This window comes from Malus domestica, chromosome 05 (assembly GCF_042453785.1).
Source record: "Malus domestica chromosome 05, GDT2T_hap1".
NCBI lineage: Eukaryota > Viridiplantae > Streptophyta > Magnoliopsida > Rosales > Rosaceae > Malus > Malus domestica.
In genome coordinates, this window is record NC_091665.1 from 20,648,508 (window position 1) to 20,674,969 (window position 26,462).

General features: G+C 36.7%; 2 protein-coding genes and 1 long non-coding RNA gene across 5 annotated transcripts; 2 read left to right on the forward strand and 1 right to left on the reverse strand.

Moving 5' to 3' along the window:
- Positions 1–618: 618 nt before the first annotated feature.
- On the reverse strand, positions 619–5,314 carry LOC103436119 (DNA polymerase kappa). 2 transcript variants are annotated; one of them, XM_070822351.1, is made up of 13 exons: positions 5,176–5,314; positions 4,856–5,028; positions 4,588–4,761; positions 4,338–4,461; positions 4,149–4,249; positions 3,954–4,040; positions 3,354–3,449; positions 3,079–3,199; positions 2,859–2,972; positions 2,678–2,769; positions 2,365–2,476; positions 1,350–1,989; positions 619–1,004 (listed from the first exon to the last, which is right to left on the reverse strand). In XM_070822351.1, the coding sequence occupies exons 1-13, from the start codon at positions 5,252–5,254 to the stop codon at positions 884–886; spliced, it is 2,034 nt and encodes a 677-aa protein (XP_070678452.1). In that variant the 5' UTR covers positions 5,255–5,314; the 3' UTR covers positions 619–883. The 2 variants fall into 2 exon arrangements, with proteins under 2 accessions (XP_070678452.1, XP_008372759.3); XM_008374537.4 differs by having other exon boundaries at positions 2,859–2,987.
- Positions 5,315–14,465: 9,151 nt separating this feature from the next.
- On the forward strand, positions 14,466–17,685 carry LOC103436118 (adenylyl-sulfate kinase 3-like). 2 transcript variants are annotated; one of them, XR_529523.4, is made up of 8 exons: positions 14,472–14,905; positions 15,117–15,257; positions 15,517–15,666; positions 15,777–15,895; positions 16,016–16,100; positions 16,336–16,465; positions 16,643–16,689; positions 17,189–17,685. XR_529523.4 is itself a non-coding variant. In XM_008374536.4 (7 exons), the coding sequence occupies exons 1-7, from the start codon at positions 14,686–14,688 to the stop codon at positions 17,285–17,287; spliced, it is 861 nt and encodes a 286-aa protein (XP_008372758.3). In that variant the 5' UTR covers positions 14,466–14,685; the 3' UTR covers positions 17,288–17,685. The 2 variants fall into 2 exon arrangements, 1 of the variants encoding a protein (XP_008372758.3); XM_008374536.4 differs by lacking the exon at positions 16,336–16,465 and having other exon boundaries at positions 14,466–14,905.
- A 5,206-nt stretch (positions 17,686–22,891) lies between these two features.
- Positions 22,892–24,712, forward strand: LOC139195918 (uncharacterized). Its single transcript, XR_011580995.1, has 3 exons — positions 22,892–23,150; positions 23,497–23,570; positions 24,363–24,712. It is a non-coding gene; the product is annotated as an uncharacterized lncRNA (long non-coding RNA).
- The last annotated feature ends 1,750 nt before the right edge of the window (positions 24,713–26,462 follow it).

A 26,462-nucleotide genomic window follows, 5' to 3' on the forward strand; every position in this document is an offset into this window, starting at 1 on the left:
GTAAAGTTATTCATATCAAGGGGAAAGAGAGGGAAAATTCACGTAAAGTGGAAACTCAACATCCTATTTACTTGAATATTAGACCATATATGGTAAAAATCTTTATAATCTTATTTCAAGGAGAGAGTTTAATGAAGTTTCTTTCATGTGGCTCTAGGGGGATGCAAAACGCCTTAAAATTGACATTTTACATTTTCTATAAAAATATTCATCTTCGTCAAAAAATGTAAATACACATCTTTAATAGGTGAGTCTTTTGATTTATGGAGGGAAACTTAAACAAAATTCTAAACTTACATCATTATCGGAGTAAGAATCCTCATTCACATCTCTTGAAAATGCAAAGATATATTTAAACTAAAAATTGGGGGAAGAATTGATACAAACTTCTATTCATGAGATTTGAACGAAAACCTAAGAGGCTTCTTTTCGTGTAAGTTTTTTTTTTTTTTTTAACAAATAATATTATTTACATTAAAGAGAGTAGGCTAAGCCTCACTTAGACTAGTAATAATGTAGTTCAAATTCGCAATAGGCTACACTAAGAGAGTGAGAAAGTGGGCTAAGCTAAAAAAAAGAATGAAAGTAACGTGCGAAGTTCTGTAGGAAGCCTGTGGATTTACAAATAAGGAACACAAGGAACTTTTCTTGACGGATCCATTTAGAACCCAAATCTTTACAAATTGCACATTCTGTGATTGTATTCACATAAATAGTCTGGTGGGTACCGGGCTCGAAACTTTCTCATCTCCTAAATTATCGTAATAGTTTCGAACATTTTCCCCTCTTCTTAATTAATCTACATAATAGTCTGATATTTACCAAATAAATGAAATACAGGGACATGTACAGATATACAGACAGTAACAAATAAAGTATAATCCTAGAAGTTCTGGTTGCTCCTAACGAAAAATGAATCGATAGGTATATGTTTGCCTTCTTTCTGGGACAGCTTCGGCCTTTTGTTTTTCCTTTGGCTTGTACGATGATCCTTCTCGACATTTCTGACAAGGTTTCCAGCCAAAAATATCAGGTAAAACTAACTTATCAAGAGAAGAAAAAAGGGATTACGGAGAGAGGCAGGTTGGAAACTCAACGTATAAGGTCGTTGTCAATAAAATTAAAAAAAATTATTTTGATGGCAAGCATAGACAAGATCTATGGACGAAACAAACTTTTTACTAGATTAAAGATGCAAACCATGTTCTCTTGTAATCAGGCGAGCGCGGATTATCAGTAACAATGTCAACCGCTTAAAATCATACTTCAACTCAAAATTGTACATTTAGAGAAGATTCGTAGCTAATGGGTATGAGCAAATAATAGCAGCAAATGAAAGTGTAACATACCTCTGACTCAGCATACATGTTGAGTCAGCGCCAGATTCTTCTTTCTGAAGCTTCTCAGCAAGATGAAAATCAAAGTGCTCTTGCCTTTCCTCAACGAAGCTAGCTGGCATTTCTATCCCACATATCGAACACTTGTAGTCATTCAACCACAAAAGTAACTCTTTCTGACTGACTGAACAACTTGCAACGTCCTCATGGTTGTTAGTTACATTATTCACTCTGTCTAGGGTACTGCCCTCAAACTGCCCAGAATGACCTGCTGCCAACAATGGTGACACTCCACCCAGAACGTTGTCCTCGTTCTGTACGTCCACACACACCGTTTCTGCATTTACACTGCTCGTAGATTCATAAACTTCTTCCTTTTCATCAAAGTTTCCCAAAGTAAACTTACTGTCGTCCAAATTTACTACGTGGTTTCCATCAAGAGAATCTCGAGAAGTTTGATGGCCATCTTCAAATAAACAAGGTTCTTCACCATGCATCATGCAGCGACCATTAGTATCCATTTCCAAGGAGCTCTGATTCCCCACATTTTTCCTTAAAACATTTCCTGATAAAATATAATCGGTCAGAGTTCTTTGTGTGGGATCAGATGGAGCACCAACCTTTTCTTCATCAAAGTGAGACACCCGCAAGCCTGACAACAGATGAAAATAGATTTAACCCTAAGCCACCTGAACTGCAAGATTGAGCTTTAATATAATTCCCCTTCTGACATATATATTTATACGCATATACATATACATCTGGCAATACTGTCATACATGAAATCCAGTATCATGTCTATTAATAGAATATCACTATGTCTGTCATCTTTATGTCTGTCATTATAGTGGATATGGACCATTGAGATGCACCGTGGATGAGTAAAGATGCATCATTACTATTTGTACTTGCATGCTTGATATAATGTACATCTCAAACTATCAATCATATTTACATCTCAATCTGACATCAAGTATACATTTTATATTTATACTTGCGTGCTTGTATATAATGTGCAACAGCCTACCTATCAGCCTCAAAGAAATAGGAAGTTCAGCCTTAAGCAACTTTGAAGCATGCTTCAAAATATCCTCAGTCGAGCATATATATTTTTGCGAAGTCACAGCTCTGGTGCGAACCTGTAGATTGTAGACCATACTTAAAACTTTACAACAAGAAAATACTGATCACAGCTAAAAACGAAAAAAGAATCGATGCGAGAATTAAGAGTCATATACAAGGGGAGTCATGCATCACAAATAGCCCTACTGATGGTAATGCATGAACGATCTTACTTTGACAAGGCAAAAGAATTAGTGATAAAGCATCAGAAGAAATACCTCAAACGATGCTGTCTTTAGTTTTAGAGTCAATGTTCGCCCACAAAGACCCTCCTTTTGCAAATCAGTAGATAGCATCTCTGCAATATCCGCTGCAAGCATTAAATATACCCAAGTTACTAAATCTAAATGGTGATGAGTCATGACTTTCAGTTAATTCTTGAGTAATAGAACTACATACCCAATTTACGATAAATATATGCTTCATCCCCTGTGGCTGAAAATGATCTCTCGTTACTTATACTTTTTCTCAATCTTGCTTCAGGAGTATCTGTTCCCCCGATGGCAAGTCCCACTGAGAGGAAAAAATCTGCAATACATGATAGGAGAAGCGGATGTTGAACAGAAACAGGTGGTGTCTCCAATCATATGATATGCAAGGGAATGGACAGAGTGCTAACCTGCTGCAGATCGAGAAAATAGCGCACAAATTAAACTGCTCTTTTGCAGAATCTCCTCACATGTACTAATCCCAAGAGCATCCTTCAATATATGCTCAGTTACTTTACCGATGCCCCCAATCTGTATAAGAGTTTTCAATTCCATATCTTCATTAGTATGTGAACTGTAATTAATGAGCACATAAAAGTTTGCTATTATGTGAACCATAGTTGTACCAACAAAGACAATAATGGTACAGTTTATTCTGCAACAAATGTACAAAAGGTGGATATACCTTTCGGACAGGAAGAGAGAATATAAATGTCATGACAGCCACCCGATTATTTGGTAAAACAAACTGTCCATTTGGCTTATTTATATCTGAGCAAACCTGAGGAATAAGATCAGGAGACTCAATTCAATTGTGTGCATACACAGGCCTAAGCATTTGAGATGTTCTGAAGAAATCATCTAAATCCAGTATTGGTCATAATATCTAAACTCTAAAGCCTAAAACATAAAACCTATACATAAAAAGCTAAAAAAAGGCTTGAGAAAAAGAGAAGTTACAAAAGCAAATGTCAAGATGTGATATCATATATCAAGGCAACTAATAGTTAGATGTGCTTACTTGTTTGCCAGTTGGCAGTAGCATGCGTCTATTTGCAAACCTTAGTTACCATTAGCTAACTAAAAAAGCAGAAAGTTCATCTTTTTATCAAGCTTACATGTATACAGTGAATTATTTATTTTGACATCTTATCATCAACTAGACAACATGTAAAACATCCATATTTATTTTACAACGAAAGTGAATCGAAGCACAATACCATATTGCAAACACTTGAATTCGTATCGATGTAACATATTTCATTCAATGAGTCGTTGGAAAAACCTTAGCAAGTAGACGGTTTGGTGCCACTCCAGCACTGCATGTAAGACCAGTCACTTCATAAACACCAGCTCTGAGTTCTTTGGCAATCTTAATGGAGGAAAAGTAACAGAAAATGAGGTTTAACATAAAAACTTCAAAAGCGAAAGGGTAATGTCAATTCCAAACAAAGAATAAAAAATGTACATGTACACTTACTTCTTCACCAGTAGTGCCCTTTTCTTTGCAAACCTCAGTTACATCAAGATATGCTTCGTCCAAACTAGCAGCGAGGAAGTTAGGATCATACTTCTGATACACTAACAAAAAAAATAAGTCACGACCTAAAGTTAGGACCTGGCATAAAAAACCTACAATAAGAATCTACCTAAAGAAACAACAGCTAACCTTTTCTAGTTAAACTACTGTAATGATTATACTTCTCGAAATCCGTAGGCACAAAAATTAAGTCGGGACATAATTTACGAGCAATGAAACCAGGCATCGCAGCACGAACCCCAAACTTCCTTGCCTGCAGGGTGGCAGTGATCACATTATCAATATGCATTCACAAGGTAAATGCAGGACAGATAAATTTGTAATATGCAATTCCACTGCAACCGAAATTGCGACACTTGTAATGTGGAGTTACTTTCACCTCATAATTAGCAGTGGAGATCATAGACATGCCACCAACAGCCATGGGCTTCCCCTTCAACGACGGGTCGCTCAAAGTCTCGACAGCCGCATAGAAAGCATCCATATCCACATGTACCCAAATCCTCGAAAGGTCCCGCGTCGCTTCAAGCTCCAAAATTCTTTTATCAGCAACCTAGAAACCACAAAACAACCACCATTCCAATAAATCTCACAGAAATCCCCAAAAAAAAGTATCACACAATTGAATTGGAAACACTAAAACGCACCGTTTGGAAGTGATCCAGGTCTGCTGGTTTGAGCTTCGCGCATCGGGCTCGCATGTTCTCTATCTTCTCCCTGATGAAGGCCTCTTTGCGTTCCTCGTTTTTGAAGTACTGCGATCCTTTGCTCATTTCGTACACTATCCTCTGCACTCTCTCCCTGTCGACGCCTTCCATGCCTGAAATTTTGACAATTTAGCAGTAAAATGGAAAAATAGTCACTCAATTGACACTCTGAAATGTAAATTCGATTCGAATTCATTGTTTGAATTTAGGAGCCTAGAATTTTTTGGAATTTTGAATTGGGATTTGGGTGAGAAACGCACCGGCTTTGGCGTTCGTGTAAACGGTGTTGTAGGACTGCCAGGGCCGGGCAGTATCGGCGGAGGTTTCGCTGTTCGCCATGGCCAACAATTTTTTGGCTCCAAAAGCTTGCGTTGGAAAGAAGAAGAAGGGGAGGGAAAGTAAGGGAGTAGAAAAGGGCCGATGTGCCGTGGGCCCATATATGTTTATTTGAAAATAAAAAGAACAAGGCCCAAGAAAAAGGCTGCCCAAACTGTTATTAGACTAAGGAATCTAAGCCCAGGTTTGTGTTATTGTTAAATTCATGAACCGTTTATAATCTTTTAACTTAAAATTTAGATCGTTTAGTATTATAGTTTAATGATAACTTTTTTTATTTGTAAATGAGAATTAGGTACGAATTTTATAAATGGTTAATTCGATACTAATTTATTCCTTGCCCTTTAGTATAAATGTATCTTTTAATAAAAATAATAGAACAATGATATTCTTACCACATTAATATACCACATTAGTATACCACATTAAGTGGCATCTGATGTGGCTGTCCACATCATCTAAATTAATCATATTTTAAATTAAATTTAAAAATATTTAATAAACTAATAAAAAATAAAAAATCTGAAATTAAATGGTAATTGTGGCATACGAAGAGTTTCATCTCCTTCATTCCTTCCCCATTGCTTCTTCTCCCGTTTCTTCTTCCATGCAATTTTTTTGTTTCAGCCCAGATTTTTTACAGCAGCCTCGCCATCGATGGAAGCAGATCTTTTTGTTTCAATTCTCAAACGATTGAGGTAAGAATGCAAACCCATACTTCCAGTGTGATATTTCACCATTCGAGTCTCTTGGTCTTAACTTTTCATTATTGTATGCTTTTTATATTCCTCTCTCTCTCTCTCTCTCTCTCTCTCTCTCTCTCTCTCTCTCTCTCTCTCTCTCTTCTACAAGACCTAAGTAACCAATCTAGCTTATTGCAAACCCAACTTTCCGAAATAAAAAAGAGACTAATGTGAATACCTGAAAATTTGGGTTGGAGAGCCATATTTTACGTTTCATTAATTTATGTTCCAATGAAATTTTACTATGGTCCAACTTTCCGAAATAAAAAAGAGACTAATGTGAATACCTGAAAATTTGGGTTGGAGAGCCATATTTTACGTTTCATTAATTTATGTTCCAATGAAATTTTACTATGGTCTATGCCCCCCCTAAACAAATGTTTTACCAATCTTGAATTCTACTAGCCCTGATAAGATCAACAGTGTAGAACAGTTGGGGCAAATGGAAGATTCACTTAGAGATTCGCTTAACCAGATTCGAACACATAAGGTATCCTCTGCATTCAATTGTAGGTTTCATATGAAGAAATTTAGTGTATATACCCACCCGATGTTAGAATTATTGCGCTTGACAGGGTCGGCACTATGAAGTGTTCTTATTGTCTGGTTTAAAATTTTTAATTTTATTTTTTAAATTATTGTAATTGGCCTAGCTTTCCAATATTATATGCTACTGAAATGTTACCACTGATAATTGGAAGTTGCGGAAATGATGTACTGCCTTAGACTGTTGCAATTTATAATTTGATTACTTATTAATTCGGGAATGTATGTGAATAGTAGTGAGTATGACATCATTGGAGTTTTAGCAAGAAAACATTGACAATTACATACAACTTAGGAGTGTATAATTTTCTGAGTATCCTTCCTCTTTAGTTTTCAATTGACCTTGTGCTACCTTTAGTTCTGATGTTACTGCACCTCTTGATACTAATGCAATCCAATTTTCCATTGGCAGGAAAATTTATAAAAGCAGCAAATTATGTCGTTATAATGCACTAGTCAAGTAAAGCATTGCTTCTTTTCTGTTTTGAAAAACTTTTTTAAGGTGTTATTTACTTACTGATATTGGCAAACATAATATCACCACAGAGTTGAAGCCGCTGGTTGATGCGAAAATAAAGCAGGTCGCCGGAGTTAACGACTTTGATTTGGAAGGTGTGTTGCCAGAAGTGTTCTTGGAGAGAATCATTTCTAGGCTGCAAAGATTGGGAAAGAAGGATGATAGCAGAGATGAGAGTTTTGATGAGTCTGCAATTACAAGGCCGTACCTTTCTGAAGCTTGGGAGGTCAGGGAGAAGAGGAAGATAGAGAAGCCATTGATGAATTGGAGGTTTCCTGCATTGGAGAATGGAATTGACATTAAAGCAATCTTAAATGGTGGACTCATATTGTTGCTTCTGTAGTTAGATGATTAACATTCTGGTTCTAAGATTTTTTGTACTTTTTTTCTGGTTTGGATTTTACTTCAATTTTTTTGACACTATTTGTATGCAATAGATTTACCAGGTCAATCAATATTGTTTACAACTTGTAAATGTGAATAAAAAGTAGTAACATTTTCATGATCAAAATATGAATATTTGTACTTAACTTCCTCTGCATTCTTCTTGAGCTATAAGTGTTGTTGCAGGATTGCAAGATTGAATCTTGGAAGAAATTGGTTTCTGGTTTATAGCTTTAGAAAGCGGTGTTTTGATATAGGCCTTTCGTTTTTCAATTTCGTTGATTAAACATATGCTCCTTTTAAGAATTTGATTAAACTCCGCTTTCAGTACAACAAGAATTAGAAGAGCAACACGTCTGCATACTGGCTGCTATTACAAAATATTTGAAATGCATTGAAGTCTATGTTTAGAAGAAATAGGATCCAAAACCACAAAAACTCAAACTGCATAAAGAAATTGCTTTCATTGTTGCTTCCATTGCTTAGTTGAGCTCTTGGTCATCATTTCCTCTTGAAGTAGAGCTATGCATATTGTACATACTATAACCTCCATTCCAGTATGGATATTGTTGACCCTAAATAAAGAGAGAAAAAAAAAAACCATAAGAACCACAAATAAAGCATTATACTATGTGATGTAAATAAATATTTAATTAATAACTACAAAAGGATTATATGCATCCTCTCAATGTTTACCTGGACATAATTTCCATGCATAGTAGGATAACTTATATTTTCAATCTTAGACTCTTTGTACAACAGGTTTGGATGACTACCTCGACTGAGTCCCAATAACAATGCCATGTTTTCCTACAATAGGTAATATTTATTCAATAGCTAACACAAAAGCAATTCAAAATCACTATCAATAGGACAAAATGCACAACTTACATTAGTATGGGGAAAAATAGGATATTGGTTGGCAGGCATGCAAATTTGAACTCCTTGTGTAAGATGAGAATGCTAAATCCCAAAGAATAAAAGTAATTACAATTACAAAGAGTATGTAATTACAATGACAATGATTATTAACTAAGGAAAAAGATAACAAGAAGATCAATATATTTATCGCATACCTCCACAACGACATTACTCTCTTGTGTTGCAACTATGTTATCACTTCTACAAGGAGGTGGACCATCAATATATTTTGAAAGAGATGCACAACAAGATGACAATATGACCGAGTAGCAGAAAAAAAAAAACAAAAAAAAAAGAAATCTCAATTGCTTACAAATTTATAAATATTGCACTTCTTAAAAGTTTTTAAAAGTTATATCCCACTTCGTTGAAGTTTGTATGCATGGGGTATATACATTTATATCGAGTGGGCTTCATTCAAACCGTTCTGTTTACTCTATTAATCTCAGAATTACAGACCTCCAGTAAATGGTATATACAAATTTTCCAAACTTTTCATAACAGAAAAATGAAACTAAAACTCCAATTTCTTGAATCAAATTAACAGATACGTAGAACCTGAATGCCAATAAATAATAAAAATAATTACCTTCATATATGGGGCTGCTAATAATCATCAAGTGGTTAGTGTTCTCCAATTTTTCGGGCTCTTCTTCAACCCCCAGTGTCATTTTTCTATGAACAAATTTCCAGGTATTCACCTTAGTCTCTTTTTTTTTATTTCAGAAAGTTGGGTTTGCAATAAGCTATGGTTACTTAGATCCTGTAGAGAGAGAGAGAGAGAGAGAGAGAGAGAGAGAATATAAAAAACATACAACTCAAGAGACTCGAATGATGAAATATCACACTGGAAATATGGGTTTGCATTCTTACCTCAATTGTTTGAGAACTGAAACAAAAAGATCTGCTTCCATCGATGGCGAGGCTGCTGAAAAAAAATCTGGGCTGAAACAAAAAAATGGCGTGGAAGAAGAAACGGAAGAATAAGCAATGGGGAAGGAAAGAAGGAGAGGAGATTCCTCGTATGCCCACAATTACCATTTAATTTCAGATTTTTTATTTATTATTAGTTTATTAAATAGTTTTAAATTTAATTTAAAATATGATTAATTTAGATGATGTGGACAGCCACATCAGATGCCACATAATGTGGTATATTAATGTGGTAAGAATAGCATTGTTCAAAATAATAAAGGAAATTGTTATTGGTACTCAAAAAATCTTATTTTACGCTCCAAAATTTCTATAATTAGAAAGAAAAATACACTTATGAAGTGTGTATAATGAAAATTTTGAAGTACTAATAACAATTCACAAAATAAAATTAGATTGATGGGGTCATATGGTACTGTGAATGCAATCATATTCTAGATTGTTGCTTATTTTTAGATCAATGGGGAGAGAAGTGGTTCAAACTTGTGACATAATCTCTAACATTGAAAAATACTGTTTGATTGAAATGTGGTGTGTGAAATATATTGTTGTGATCTTAAGTGACAATGAATGCCACATTTCTTGGGTAATTTATGAGTTTTGGCCGTGTGAAGATGAAATATTGTTTCAGGCATTCGATTGGGTATCAAAAGGATGTGAGTGGACAACCCTTTCTCTTATTGGAAAGATTTTTCAATGTGACCGGAACACAGGACGGTACACCACTTGTCACTATACAAATTATGGGATATGTGTGATAAAAATTTAAACTTCTTACCACTTATATAATAACATGTGATGTACCACTCGTGTTCCAATTACAATGAAAATTTTCTCCTCTTATTGGCATTATGTATGTCTCAAATATAGAGCAAACTTATCGTTGGCTAGATTCTCTTGTGGCACTACCATTACACGGCATAATTGCTCTATGTTCTTTTCAAAATTTGCTTATAATGTTTTCCAAAAAAAAAAAAAGAAAAAAGAAAAAAAAAGATTTGCTTATAATGAGTTGATGTCTTGTTGATATGTTGCTCATATTATTGAATCTAGTTTAGAATTTAGGGTTTACTAACATAAAAATCTATAAAGTCTAGACGCTCTTTTTGAAAGTATTCTTATTTTACAATTTCTGTAGCCATGAAATATTAATGAAAACATCATAAAAAAATAGTAGCCCCTTAGGTTTGAGATTTATTACAACCTCATACAACATCTTTAAAACATTTCACTTTCATACCTCATGTACTATTTTATTTCAAAATAATACATCTGTTGCATTTTTCATCCATTGGTCTGTTAAATGCTGATGTGGCTGCCACATTTGTGCTGATGTGGCTGCCACGTGGCAAAAAAAAATTAATTTTTAATTTTTTTAAAAAAAACCTAAATCTTCAAAAAAAATATATATATATAAAAAAAACCTTAGAAAACCCAAATCCCACCACTTCCCCCCGGCCGCCGAAACCCCATCCCTTTAGAAAACCCATAAGCAGCCATCAAAACCCCCATTCTCTTAAATTTCCCAACACACTCTCCTTCTCACTCTCACTCTCACCCAGCACCTTCCCCACACCCCCAAAACCATGAAAGTACCTTCTCTTTCTTCCTCCTCATTCCCTCTGTTTCCCTCGACCTGTCCCGCTGCAACCTCTCCGGCCAAATCCCACCACAAATCTGCCACCTTTCTTCACTAATCCACCTCAATTTGAGCGGCAACGCCTTCCATGGCCCTCTCCAGCCCGCCATTTTCGAGCTCTACAACCTCAAGATCCGCGACATCAGCCACAACGACTTCAAGTTGGATTTCCCGCCCGGGATTTTGAAGCTCAGTGGTGGTGGTGTGCCGTCGGTGCGTGCGTGGTTGTGTAGATGGGTGCGTGTGTGGGTGTACTGTCGGGGAGAGAGTCTGAGAGAGAGATAGAGAGTGAAAGAGTGAGAGATCCGAGAGAGAAACCCCCCCCCCCGCCCCTGCCGCGACCCACAACCCACCTCCCTTCCCCCCACTCCGCCACGACCCACTTCCCTTCCCCCCCCCCCCCCCCGGACCTTCTGACGACCTTCCCGCGAACTGGGCTTTTTTTTTCTTTTTTTTTTTTCTCTTTTTTTTCTCCCTCCTCTTCTTCTTCTTCTTCTTGTTGCAGGTTTTGGGGGGGATGAACTGGGTTTTTTTTTTTCTGTTCCTCCCTCCTTTCTTGTTGTTGTTGTTGTTGCAGGTTTTTAGGTTCTAGGTTAGGGATAGGGATGTGGGTCGATTAGGGGGTGGGTGAGAGATAGTGGGTAGGGATTGCAGAGAGGAGAGGGGGAAGAAAGGGGATTTGGGTTAGGGTTTTTATGTTTTATTTTTATTTTTTATAATTGGATTAATATTATAATATTTTTAATGTATAAAAAAAAATTCCACGTGGCAGCCACATCAGCACAAATGTGGTAGCCACTTAAGCATTTAACAGACTAATGGATGGAAAATCTAACGGATGTGTTATTTTGAAATAAAATGGTACTAGATGTATGAAAATGAAATGTTTTAAAGTTGTTGTATGGGGTTAAAATTTACCCTCAAACCTGAGAGGCTACTATGTAATTTACCCAAAAAAAAAAGATTTCATCAAAGCTTAGAAGTTGTCGTTATGACCAAAATGTTCTGTCATTTACTTGAGTTACACTTCAATAATCATGATGTTCATAATTGTGACATTGTTGGCTGTTGTTGATTTTTCATGATGGCTCAAAAGTGAATAGAATGATGTGCTCAAAAAAAAAAAAAAAAGAATGGAATGATTGGGTGTATTGGAATGACACATGTAAGTAAGTTGAAAGAATAACTTCTCATCAAAATGTCAATTAGGTCATGCAATATGCATGTTCAACTTTTCCACCTTTGAAATATGAGAGTTTTAACAAAATACTTTTGGTATTGTTCACTTTTAACGAAAAATCATATTTATACATTTTCCTAGAACTATTCATTATATCTTTAAAAAGGGCTTTTCATTAAAAGGAAAGTTTTTTTTGGACTTTTCATTAGTATTCCTTTGAAATATATTTGTACGGTGTGTCACCACTCATGTCACATCCCCGCTCGAGCCCCAATCATATTCGGCTTTTCATTAAAAGGAAAGTTTTTTTTGAATTTTTCGTTAGTTTTCCTTTGAAATATATGTGTACGGTGTGTCACCACTCATGTCACATCCCGGCCCGGGCCCCAATCATATTCCGAGCTCGACTCCATTGTAACACGATATTGTCCGCTTTGGGCCATGACCACGCCTTCACGATTTTGTTTCCGATAACTCACACGAGAACTTCCCAGTGGGTCACCCATCCTGAGAATGCTTTGGAGTTCCGATGGAACCCGAAGTCAGTGAGCTCCCAAAATGCATCGTGCTAGGTAGAGATGAGAATATACATATAAGGCTTACAAGATCCATTCCCCTGGACGATGTGGGATGTCACAACTCACTACACCAAATTATCAAGTGCAAATTGCAATCTCACTCACTTGCACACACCACAAAAATGCAGCTACGTTTTGTACTAATAATATAATGACGTCTGTAAATTTTATCTGCATATGATATTAAAACTATGAACATAAAATGCTAAAATCAACATATATCTATACTATACAAGTCGCTTTCATCGTACAATCAAAGCCAAAGTAAATTGGTGGAAGCACGTGATTACTTCGATTATGTGTTTGTGGAGGTTGATGGTGCTTTATTGGAGACATACAAAGGAACCTTTTGTTGATCAGCCAATTGGCTCATATCAAGTGCAACGGACTAAGCCCACATCTACAATCATAAGTCATATCATCCTTTTACTTTTGACGTACCCAAAGGTTTCTTTTCGATTAAAAGCTTAATTAGTGGATTTTTTCTTAATGCGATTTCAGGATTACATTCGTTAAAACTTCGTTTCGTTATCAAAAATAATTTAAGTGACGTTTTGGACTAAAAAGATACCTTTACATGTTTTGTTTTGTTTTGTTTTTTTTTTGTAAAAAGGTAATAACATATTACTAACAACACATATTTACAAGAGAGAGGCTCACATACAATAAAAACACAACAACAAAATTACAGACCTCCAAAGTACAACGAAACCAAGCCCAACAGAAAAACAGAAAAAACCCCAACAGCTTGCATCCTCTGACGCTACTGCCATCGGAAGGACCACCAAACTCAAACCACCCTGAAACCAAGCCAATGCAAGCCCCCCAAAGTGGATAAGAAGAAGACTTCAACAACCTCCAAAGAGCACAGCCAAGATCGGCACCACAAATCAAATGAAGCTCACAGGAAACAACCCACGAGCAACAGAGGCAACAAGGCAAAATAAAGGCAAGAAGGTGGTGAGAACACCGGAGCATCGATGAAATCCGAAGCTCTACACCTCTTCCTCCTAAAGGGGAATCGCAAAGATTCACATTCACGATGTTGATTAGTGGAACTCAATGTAAAGTGTCAGATCAATGGAGGAGTGAGTCAATTGGAAGGGGTAGGGTGTGGAGTGTTGGAAATTAAGGTGGTGGAGGGAAAAGTAAATAAAAAAAGGGGAGTTGGTGAAGTGAAATCAGAGGCACCAGAGAGATGAGGATATGGTCGAACCAACAAAAAGGTAGAGGAAAAAAACAAGTAGGAACAAAAGGAAAGAAAAGGAAAACAAGAGGAGCAAAGCTAGCCATAGCTAGAATCGGTGGTAGCGAGGAGAAGAATGGAAGCTAGATATACACTCATACACAAATGGTGAGAAAGCTCTCAATAAGAGAGAAGTTTTTTCGGTTGTGAATTAAGTTTCTACCTTTACATTCATCTGTCATTCCATCTGACATATTGCACCTCTCGTGGTTTAATTATGTCAAGGAGAGTTACTAATTATGTAAAACTGTAACTTGCATCCTAAGAAAAAAAAAATCTGAAAAAAAAAAAACAATAAATGGAAATAACTCTAGAGAAATAATTAAACAAATAAAGAAACTCCAATTGAAGAATTAATTAAAAGATTAACAGAATCATCATCGCAATTAATCGCGGCGGTAACGAGAAGTTTATTTTTCCGTCTTGAACGAAGCCCGCTTTCACGGCGTCGTGAGAATCTAACAGCAGTAGTATAAAGTGTTTATTTAAAAAACAAAATCAATTAAAAACCTAACGGTCGCATTTTTGTTAAAACCTATCCACCCCCGTTCCCCACCAACTTTGCTCAACTCTCCCACCGACACAAACTCAACTTTCCATTTCCCCACGGCCTCCCTCCAAATATCCCCACCAAAATTGCACTTTAATGCCACATTCACTTTCAGTGTATATATTTTTCTGGGTTTTCAGAAAGCCCAATTTTTCTTTTCGTTTAATTCAAATTTTGTTTTTTTTTGGGGGGATTTGATGATTTTGCGAGATATGCAAGCCAAGTCACTGCAATGGGCGCCGTCGCCGGGACTCCGGGTCGGGGTCGAAACGTCTTCTTTGTCGCAGCTGGCGGTCCTGAACTTGCCCGGTGGTGCTTCTGTGAATGGCTTGAAAGCCAGGGGTTTGTTTGTAGTAAAGGCCATGGAGGTGGAGGGTTCCAGAACGGCGAGTCTGAAAGGCCACGCTGGGAGTTCAGGCACTTAGTTGTTAATTATTTGGGAATCTTTAAGCTTTTTCTGAATTGGATTTTGTTTTCCATGTAGAATTTACCCACTTATGATTTTTCATCTTTAATTTTTGGGATCTTTAAGCTTTTTCTGAACTTACCCACTCTGAATTTTCATGTATATTTGGAATCTTTATGCTTTTTCTGGATTGATTTTTGTTTTAATTTTTTTGTTAAATAGATAAAAATGGGAGCTTGTTGTCTTCGGTTGGCAATTCAACCAATATTAAATGGCATGAGTGCTCATTGAACAAAACTGACAGGCAAAAGTTGCTTAAACAAAAGGGGTGTGTCATTTGGATCACCGGTCTCAGCGGTTCAGGTTAGTTTTTCCTTAATTCAAATTTGTATATTACATTCACACACACACACACACACACACACATATATATATATGTATAATGTTCTTTATGATAGAAATATGGCATATTATATCTGGTTAGACTGTGAATCAGAACCGCATTCATATATGATTTTGTTTAATTGATTCGGATTGATAGTCTAACAACATCCACAACCCGTTAGACTGTGCCGAGAGAAAGTTGCTCATCACTTGCGTATAATTGATTTTGTTTGTTCAGGGAAGAGCACGGTGGCTTGTGCTTTGGGTGGGAGTTTGTATCACAGGGGAAAGCTGTCGTACATTCTTGATGGGGACAATGTCAGGCATGGCCTGAATTGCGACCTTAGTTTTAAAGCAGAAGATCGTGCAGAGAACATTCGGAGGATTGGTATGCATGTCTATGCCTCTTTTTAATTGACTAATTCCTCTTTTTAGATAAACTACCGCTTTCGTTTTCATTATGTATTCATGTAGCATTGCCTTTGCTCTTGTATTCAGGGGAGGTGGCAAAATTGTTTGCTGATGCTGGAGTTATTTGTATTGCTAGCGTGGTTTCTCCTTATAGAAGGGATCGTGATGCCTGCCGTGCAATGCTACCTGCTGGAGACTTCGTTGAGGTCTGTAATTCACTGCTATTTAATCTCTATCACTGTTTTTCAAGTTCAACTAAGCTTTGGGCATATGCTTGGAATATTTGCTGAAGAAATTATCAGTAAAGCGAACTTGTTTTGTGAAAGGTGTTCATGGACGTTCCACTCCAAGTTTGTGAGGCTAGAGACCCGAAAGGCCTATATAAGCTTGCACGTGCAGGGAAGATCGAAGGTATATACAAACTAGTATCTCGGGTTTTGGTTACTAAATTGAGTTTGTCTTTAAAATTTAACAGCCTGCTTAAGGTACCACTGTCCTACTAAAATCTTTACGTTGATATTTTTTTTTTTTTACGATGAGATACAAGAAACGTTGTGAATCTTATTATGGTTAATTAAACTTCTGTTTAAACAATCATTTGGAAGATTCTTAATTTTTTCTGGTACTACTGTACGCAAACCTCTAGGTGTGGGTGTGTATCTGTGAATCTTCCCTTGTGCATTGACATGGATATTTTTTGAAGTTGGTAACTTTCGCCATCTCATATATGGATCCTTAAGTGCGACTCTGATTACTAATTGAATCCTGGACAATTGGTATGTTAAATTTATTTGAAATATGTGTACCAATCCCACTCTCCATAGTGCACCGAATCTTTTCATTTTGTATTTTACAAGGAGTTATGATTAAATGGCCATATTATTTATCACTTTGTCAGTTTCCAAGTCCGAAATGCTGGTCATTACTTACACTGTATCAATCCGGCATTGCAGGTTTTACTGGGATTGATGATCCATATGAGCAACCGTTAGATTGTGAGGTATGGTGTGGCTACATAGAGACTACAGATATCATATATATACATACATGTTTCTCTTGCTAAAAAGAAATACACATTGCGTAGTGAGAGCTGTGGGGAATAGCAACTTAAAAATAAAAAATTTAAACTTAAAACGCAATCCAGAAGAAAATATTTTCTATAGGAAAAGGCTGTTGTTAAAAAAGTCTGTAATTAACCAAGAGCTTAATCTATGCTTTTTGGAAGTTAAATTTGAGATACATTAGTCGCTTTCCACATAGGCACCATTTCAATTCCATTTTTTAATTTAGCCTGTAGGGATACGGCGCAGAATGAAATGAATGATGATCTGATGTATACTTGCTGGACACATGATGTAACTACAGCTGCACATAAACTCAACTCACCTATTGTTACGTTTTCCTTTTCGGTCTATAGTGTGCTCGATGTTATTGTTTTATTTGGAATATGAAAGGAGAATTTCTCATTTGCTGTTTTTTCATCCTTTATCTGGCTTCAGATAGTATTATCACATAAAGGAGGAGCATGTCCTTCCCCATGTGAGATGGCCGAAGAAGTAGTTTCTTACTTGGAAGATCAGGGGTTCCTCCAGGCATAAGAAGTCCGTGGAACCCTTCCTTGAACTGTCAAAACTTTGAGCTGTACCGTAAATGCAGTGCAGATAGCTTCTAGCGCTCCATGTGGATGGTATGCGTCTGGCCTTACCAGATCAGCGAAAACAGATGCAGAAATCACCTGCTCTGGTAAAACGCATTAGTTAATTGCTTGATTAACTTATGCGACATCTTTGCTATGTTTGGTGTTATTTTGAGTTGCGCTCTCCTCATTGTAAATGATAGTGTGTAGAGTTTCTCGGTCAGATTCTTTCATCCCGTGTTCGATGTGTTTGTATCAGCTCTAGAAATTTAAGAATCATAAACCCTAGTACTCGTAAATAATCTCGTGCCTTTTGTACATGCATCGGTGCACGCATTTGAATATAATTGTATTGATAAACTGCTGTTATACTATGTGTACTAGATCTTATATAACATCTGACCAAATACTTGGGGGAAAAGAAGGCCAAAAGAGCTTTCTATAGACAATGTAAGATGATGAAGAATTTACTCTCTAGTTTAAAGACCAAAAAGAAAAGAGAGAGAAAAACCAAAAAGAGGTTTTCGTTACAGGCGTTTGCCTTTGGCATGCTATTATTAGTGATTTAGATAATTTTAGTAAAAAGAAACAAAGACTAAGGTAATTTAGAATACTTCATTTTTCTTGTTTGTAACATTTCTGGTGATTTATCGTCAATGCAATGCCAATCAAATCTAAAACCTGTTGGACTTTAGATGTAACACAAAGCTAACAAGTTATTGGATGACTGACCGGCGGTAAAGCCTCTTAAGTTATTATATTTAATCTTTTAAAGTACATGATCTGGACCGTGCTCTAATTGAGAATAACAAAAGAGGGAAAATGCTCATAAAAGAACTTGGGGGAAGATGGAGAACCCTCTAAGAACCAACGCATCTCATCACCTAACCTCCCCCAACCACAATAAGGCCATAGCCCACACCAAGTCGTAAGACTGGTTTTATTGGTTGAAATTCATATAAAATACATGAAGGGGGATCCGAACTTTGAGTGTGAATGGAGGAACACACTGCTCTACCAATTTGACTTAAAATGTACTTTCAAATAACTTATTTGATTTAAGCCATTTCCTTATGCTAGAAGAAAATTGTATACGACATTACTCAAAATCACTATAAACAAATTATAATTAACGGAATCACTTTAAAATTCATTTAAAATACATGAAGGGGGATCCGAACTTTGAGTGTGAAGAAATGAACACACTGCTCTAACCAATTTGACTTGAAAGATACTTTCAAATAACTCATTTGATTTGAGCCATTTCCTTATGCTAGAAGAAAAATTGTACACAACATTACTCAAAATCACTATAAACAAATTACAATTAACGGAATCACTTTAAAATTTTGGTATACTGTGGCGAGAGTTATTTCCGCACTCTCATTCTCACCTTACAAAAACAGAGGTATTTTAGAATACCTCATTTTGATTTCAGTACTCTCTCTTCTTCTCTCTCTCTTCTGCCAGTCTCGAACCCAGGACCAGCTGGTTTGTGAGTGTAGCACAATATCCAGCTGCTACGCGTGAGACCAGCGTTTGTCCTTCTTAAGTAATTCTATTTATACGGCTGAGAGATGATATTTCTCTTTCAAGTTTTCTTCCTTTTTTGTACGAGTGCTGAATGTTCAATATAAAATGTTGCATTTGGATTATGAAAATTAAATGTATCACTCATTAATTAATTATTTTATTTTTTTACAAGATCATGTATTCTAATCATTCTAGGTAGGGGTGGGCACGGTCAGGTTCCACCATCAAATTGGAACCTATATTGAAAAATATCAACGATTCATTTTTGTACAATTCCACTTAAATTTATTAGATTATGATGGTTTACGGTTCCAACCAAAATTATATATTTTTTTCACTTTTTCGAATCCTCTATTTTCTAAAGAATAAAAAAAAAAAAAAAACTCAGGATTTATGGTGATGAGACTTGTTTTAAATCAACTATTGGGCGAGATTGATTCAGTTGTTCATGATGGTTGAATCGTCTTCATCGATGATGTATGCCAAACCTTTTTCAAAATCAAACACAAATAAAACACCATTTCATATTGGAGCAAAAAAAAAAAAAACGTTTGTATTTACTTCACTGGTTTGAGTATGCCAAAAAAACCACATGATGGATTCATATTTGTAAACTAGTCTAGTACTACCCAATTAATGCAACATGTAAAGCAACTCAATTTTTCTAATTTGAAACAATAGAAAGCAAAGAACGTTGATCGAACCTTTCACAAGAGTGACCAACTCTGAACTAGCTCCCAATATCAACACCAAAAGCACCTTTTGCCAAGACTAGAACCATATCAACAAGCTGAAATTTACCAAGACTAGAACACCATCAGGCTGGAAAGATGGCTTGTTTATATAAAAAATAAAACAATAAAACAATAAAATTTATATTTAAGTGATTCGGTTCAGTTCCTTTGGTTCTTATTATTTCCAACCCGAAACTAGAACCGGTTTGAGATGGTCCGGTTCGTCTTTTGTCCCAGTTTTGACTTTTTTGGTCTATGCGGTTTTTTTATGGTATTTTCTTACTACTATTCGACTCAGTTTTCCAGTTCAACTATTTTTATGCCCACCTCTAATTCTAGGTTACGAAAAGGGTGATACAAATTGAATAGAAGGGGGCGAACACACTACTGTGATCAATACCATTGTTCGAGCAGGAAATCTCACGGGGAGGGGTCCCTGGCTCGAGCACATAGCTCCTCGAGGAGTTGACATTTTGTTGATTGTCGGGCTCCGGCTTGCTGAGATGCTGCAAAAGGAGGACAAAGTTAGTTCTGAAAGGTGCTTTTGTGGGGCCTTAGGGGTAGGCCTTAATACTCGTAATCAAAACTAACTAAGTGCTAAGGCATGCCACTGCCATCTTTTTATGGCAGATGTAGAACAAGTGTATTTAAGTCGATTACTTGTGCCTCAAGTTATTCTGACTTCTTGTTATCAAAGGATTGTCGTAGATGGGTTAAGTCTACATTAAGTTCTTTTCTGTGCCTTGAGATTAAGGACTTTTGGTTCTTTATCTTGTATGCTTAAAGGGTGAAGATCAAGATTTGATCAAGTCATCAGTGTTAATCAGTTTTAATCTTCTTATGACCATAGAAACACTAAGTGAACCAGATCTAAGAATTGATGGAACTTTGGATCATTAAAAGACTGGAAATGATTTGAATATGTACTGGGGAATACATTATAACAATAGATTTATTAATTGAAAGACAAAACAAAGAGAGGCGGGCAAGATTTCACCTTGTCGGGCAAGGTTGAATGTCTTGCAATCTCTTTGTTGTAGTTCTAAAGGGTTAGATATTGAAAGAGGAATGAAAGGTAAATGGGTTTACATAAGATAATCGATACTACAACATTTGAAGAAGGTAGCAGAGCTTTTACATAGACAAAAGATGTCTTTCTAAAGGAAGTCTAAAGCTAAAAGGGTGCAGAATCTGGACAAAGCACAACTTTCTGGATATTTGCTTGACTGAAAGGCAAGTTGTATGTTTATTTGTTTGATTTGTTGAGTGTCATTGTCTCTAGGCCATCTTCCCTTATTTATAGGTGAATTAGCTCGACTGTGCTATTTCTACTCTTACTCGAAAGCAACTAGAAGGTAGTGAGTCATCAACATTTTTACATGTTTTGCCACTCGGAAAAGTGCTTTTGGGTCGAGAGTTGGTTGATTTCCATTGGTTATCACTTCCCTTGTAAGCACCTAACCTTTGCATTTAATGGGGAGCCGTCTTGTCTTGAGATAGGTATCTGGGCTTCACTCTGGGCCTTGGGCAAAATCTCCTCTATTGAGCTTTCTTGGGCTTCCTTCCCTTTAAGCCCAAGTTAAATATTAACCCAAACAACCATGAGTTAAAAAGAAATAATGAATTCATTTGATTTGACATTGATGATTTCCTAGATATGAGTTTTGGCCATATATTTTGAGACATAAAAACATTAATAATCTATGAAAGATTTTTCGTGATAGAAAAGGAACTCTTACTAAAAACCTCACAGGTTCGGCTTCCCGATCAATTCATTTCATATATGTTTCAACATTCTTAGACATTTGGGATTCAACAACTAAGCTATATTTTCCATACACTTATCTATTCATATTCAAGTGCCAATCAAACCCAAAAACTGCTTGATTGTGCCTACAAAGTTAAAATGAGTTCGTCCTTAAAACTTGTCAGGATATAATATTTCTTAGTTTTTTTTGCTGAGGGGGAAATTTTAATAAACACCGAACACACACTTACAAACAAACAAATGCCCAACTTACACCTATAAACAAAAAAAAAAAGGGCCTAAAAACAAAGAAAAAACAGAAACAGAAAGTGAGCCCAAAAGCCCCAAAACAACAGAAGTTCCAAAAAGCATTCACTACTTTCTCCATTGCCTATCTGAGGAGCATCCAGCCATCCGATTCTCCAACCACCACCGATCATCTCCTCCTCAGACACCTCCTGCGCACAACCATAAGTAAGAGATAGTTGGCACCCAAGCGAAAGAAGCAAACCACCTGTGTGAAGCTCAAGGAAATCCTAGAACGACATTGCCAGAAATAGCAGACACTAAGGAGAACGTGGTGGTGTTGGAAACATCTGAGTCGGTGAAAGCGCTGGAACTCTACACATGAACTCGACAAAGAACATGGCTGAAGATTGGAGAAAGGAAGAGCTAGGAAGAGGAATACCCACGGGGTTGAGGAATTGGACAAGCGAGATTGAAAAATTGGGAGAACCAGCAGTAGATGCAAGGAGAAAAGAAGGAAAAGAGGGAAAAGAGGACACAACAACCGACCCCAACTGAAGCTAAGGCTGATGCCACCGGAGATGCTTAGATCTGAAAGTCTCACAGAAGCAGTAGTGAGAAGGACTCTCCCTTCGGAGAGAGGATTTTTTTCTTCTTAACGATGATTGATCATTGCTTTGTCGCAAGAAAGGTTATGGAAAAGGGAAGAGGTCATATTTCGTAGTTTTGCACATGATTTAGGGCCATGCACAACCCCTTTTTAGCTCTAGTTATATTGGTTGCCTACTAATCTCACTAACTGTTAAATCTCAAACTCCATCTAGCATACCTAGCTTTTTCAGGCCCTTGCTTTTGGCATGTTCATATTACTGTTATAATACCATCTCATTTTACTTAATTGCCTTATGTTGGAGATGCTGTTGAAGTTGCGCTCCTAGTCTTGAACCCAGGCCACTGGATTGTGAAAACCAACACGTTACACGAGACTGGTATTACGAGGGTGCTAGTCTAGGTTGCACGGACACTCCGACATGCCTCGCACACATCCTAGACACCGCTTGGACACGGTTAATATATGGCTTAGACACGCTCAAGACATGGCAAGGGCCTTTTTGTAAATTAAAAAACATATCTGAGAAATTATTGGAAATTCAATATATACTAAAACCCATCTTTCCTTGAAACACTGTTCATAAGCACAGTGTTGTTCCGGTTTTGCCTTCTCTTAGTTTCTGTTATTTCAAGTCTGCCACTGCTTATATATACCAAATATTTGTTTCTCTGTTTCTTCCTCCGGTGTTCTCTCTTCCCTTCCGCGAGCAATTCACCATTCCTCCAAACCTCGACTACTGTAAAACGACCACTACACTCATTCGAACCACTACCAACCCATCCCTTTCACTCTTTTTAGTCAAGCTGTCGCCAATTTTGTCGTTGTTTTTGTGTAACCAATAGTGAGAGTTTCAGACATATGTTCCAGCGACCTAATTCTTGCCGATCGCCGGCGACTCGGGCCTTTCCGTTACCTGGAAACAACTTCTCTCACTCTCAGGAGATACATGAAGGTATTGCATGTTCAATACTAGTTCATTTTAAGATGAATTGAAGGAAACTGTATAATCTGCATATGAATGCTCTTAGGCATCCTTATGTTCGTGTTCATACCAACAATAGTATTAGGAATCGCATGCTTATGATTTCAAATTTATGAAATTAATTTACTCATGTCTTTATCAGATCGATTTACCTTTTTTTTTTTTTAGAATTCTTTGTTTAAATTTGCAGGGTTTAGGACAATTTTTCTTTTAAAGTTATGGTTGATATGATTTTTTTTATTTGAATTATTCATTTAATTTCTGAGATCTTTTATCAAATCTGCAAATTGACTCATAATTATTAGGCTTGAAACAGATGTTGTAAATCAGTTTTGGTGGAGGAGTTGTTCAGCAGTATAAGGAAGAACAGAGGAATGTTTTTGAAATAAGGTTTGATGGAAACTTTTCTATAAAATGTCACAATTTTGGAGTTTTAAGCCATTCAAATTGGTTTGTTAAGTAGGTTACCTATTGAGTTTTAATCCATTCAAATTCACATTTGCTTGCATTAATCTATTAAGTAGGTTACTTATTGATTTTTTTTTTTGGGATTTTGTGTACAGAGTTCTGTGTTGACACTAGCAATGCAAGGGCGAGTTCTGTGTCGAATCACATTCATTAGTTAGATTATTAATGTGCTTCGATAGGGGTTTTCAATATGATTTTGTAATTTAAATTAATAAATCACAAGAAATGGAGCAATTGGAAACATGGTTGCAAGTCATAAGCCAGAGCCTTTGTTTTAAATAACTATACTACTTTTGTATTGTATGCATGCGTAAGAAAAATCCAAATCGTAATTGAGGTAGCCATCATAAATGACACCACCCAGCTTTTCAATTCTTAATCTTTCAGAGGTGCAGTTAGGTTTGTGATCTTTAGATAGGTGGTTGTGGAATCCGGTTCTTTTGAACCAGTTTAATGGGTTTTAGTGATTGCATGTGGAGTGGGTTTATGAATTTATTTAGCCTATCTCAAAAGGTCAAGATTAAATTTTCCTTCATTTTCTAAGTAACCAGACAGAAAATTAGCTCTCTCTCCTTTGTTTGGTTTAACTTTACCAAATGATACTTTAAAAGTTTCTTAAGTTACTTCAACTATTAAGTGTGAAATAATTGAATACTTGAAAATTGGGTTTCGTTTGATTGTTTGAGCTAATTGAGCTAATCTTTTGCTCTGTAGCAACAAGGAGAAATGAGTCGGCCGGAGGACTCTGAAAGATGATTGTTGTTGTTGTTGCTGCTATAGATATGCCGGCGGATCCTTTGGAGGGAGAGTTAGGCTTGGGTTGAGAAGTGGGATAATCCTCTGCGATGCTATCAATAAAGTTCAAACTGGAGCTGTGCCCAGGGTGACCCTGATCCTTTGATCATTTTCCAAATTCTCACATTTGTGGTTATTATTGAATGGTATGCATATGGAAGAAATATGGCAACCGTTGAAATGTTGAATAATTTGATTTTGTGTATTTTTTCAAGGAATGGGAGAACCTTTGAATAAGTATGGTTCCTTAATTGAAGCAATTCATGTTATGACTGGATCACTATTTCTTATATAACCTGTTCTGTCAAATTATAGGTACATAACTATGTTCCAACCACCTACGGCATCTCAATGTGGTAGTGGAGCTATTATATCAATGCCACGGAAATCCTTGACAGTCAAAGAGTATACAACCAAGGAAATGCTCTAATAAGCTGTATATTTTGATTTTATAATCAAAATTTTGTAGTTTTTAGATTTTGTGGATCTTAGTAAATTAGGTAGTATGAACTATGAGTACTCTTTTGCTTCTTTCATTGAATGTAGTTCGCAATTGCTAAAAACATTTGGAGTGACTGATTCTGCAGTCAACAAAAAATCTTCATTGAATACATAATGTTTGATGGAGTGACTGATGAAGAGCAACATGCACACCTAAAAGAGCCCTGACCTCAACCTAATTTGTTGCTTAACTTTATTTCGGGAAATGAGTAGTACTTTGTTATATGATGAATTCAAAATATTGTTTTTAATATATGTAATTTATTATATTTTAATCGCTATGTCCTAGCCTTCTTCGTGTCCTTGTTTTTTAAGATTTACTATGTCGCCGTACGTATCGTCGTGTCGCGTGTTGCCGTATTCGTGTCCGTGCAAGGTGCTAGTAATTATGTATATATCCTAGTTGAAGGGGCTTCCTTAAACAATTTCAAACCTTAAACAATTTCAAACCCTACTTTCTTTTACTAATTAAAAACATACCAAAAAGAGAGCTCCAGGTCTTCAACAAAAAAGAGAGTAGATGCAAAAGAAGTGGTAAAAAAACAGAGGTATTTTAGAATACCTCATTTGCTTTTAAGGCCTCTACAGAGGTGTAGAGAAATGGGAGGAATTGGAGTGGATTGGCCGCCAGTCTCGAACCCAGGACAAACTGGATTTTGAATTAGCACAAAACCAACATGCTTCAAGAGACTGGCGTTAAGGTGGCCAAAGTAATTAATATTGTACGCAAGCCAAGTTCAGCACTCCAAAACTCAAAGTACCTAACCGATAAAGGCAGTCTTCTCACGCCTCGCTTTCAAGATATGACTAAAAAGGACTCAATAATTTAGCAACATAGCATCCCTTCGTTTATTTTATGATTACATCTAACTTTTGTGTTAGATTGCTTATGTATCCTAAGATATGATCAAGCCATTCGTAGTACGATATTCATTCATAACGAGGAGAATAAGTACATCATTGAGGATATGGTGCATACAATGGGCCTCAATAAAAACTTTACCGGGAATTACAACTTGGTTGAAAGGAAAAAGAGTGTTCTGCACCTAAACAATTATGAACTACTATGCTCAAGCCGGAGATCATGAATTACGTCAGGGGTTCTTCAAACCAAATTGCAGAATTCTCCGAAGTCAAGCTCATTCTTGCGAGTTTGTGAGCAATATTGTTCGTCTCCCGTTTGCTAAAATAAATCTCCATCCATGGTATGGATTTCATCACCCTGCGTGTGTCCATAATAATATGCCCAACTGGGGACCTCCTCAGCCCGCTGCAATGCCACCATAACAAGCAGTGCTTCCCCCTCCATTTCCACCGCCATGAGCTTCAGTTCCTGCATGGAAAGGGCCGCGTCTCTGGCTACCACAAATTCTGCCAGCAGCGGGGAAGCAATCCTGCAGTGGTTCTTCAACGCAGCTGCAATAAACTCGCCATATTCATTTCGTACGACCATCCCAACACCTCCCAGACCCCGTTGCTTACCCCAAGCCCCATCGATATTGCACTTGTCACAGCCCA

What these genes read in the sequence shown, in the direction of transcription:
- LOC103436118 (XM_008374536.4), top strand. Translation starts at nt 14,686, where the DNA reads ATGATTTTGCGAGATATGCAAGCCAAGTCACTGCAATGGGCGCCGTCG. An exon ending in AGGCCACGCTGGGAGTTCAG is followed by an intron (nt 14,906 to 15,116) that starts GCACTTAGTTGT and finishes TTTGTTAAATAG; the next exon opens with ATAAAAATGGGAGCTTGTTG. An exon ending in CTGCTGGAGACTTCGTTGAG is followed by an intron (nt 15,896 to 16,015) that starts GTCTGTAATTCA and finishes GTTTTGTGAAAG; the next exon opens with GTGTTCATGGACGTTCCACT.
- LOC103436119 (XM_008374537.4), bottom strand. Translation starts at nt 5,254, where the DNA reads ATGGCGAACAGCGAAACCTCCGCCGATACTGCCCGGCCCTGGCAGTCC. An exon ending in TCTCCACTGCTAATTATGAG is followed by an intron (nt 4,462 to 4,587) that starts GTGAAAGTAACT and finishes GCCACCCTGCAG; the next exon opens with GCAAGGAAGTTTGGGGTTCG. An exon ending in TAAAGACAGCATCGTTTGAG is followed by an intron (nt 2,477 to 2,677) that starts GTATTTCTTCTG and finishes TACAATCTACAG; the next exon opens with GTTCGCACCAGAGCTGTGAC.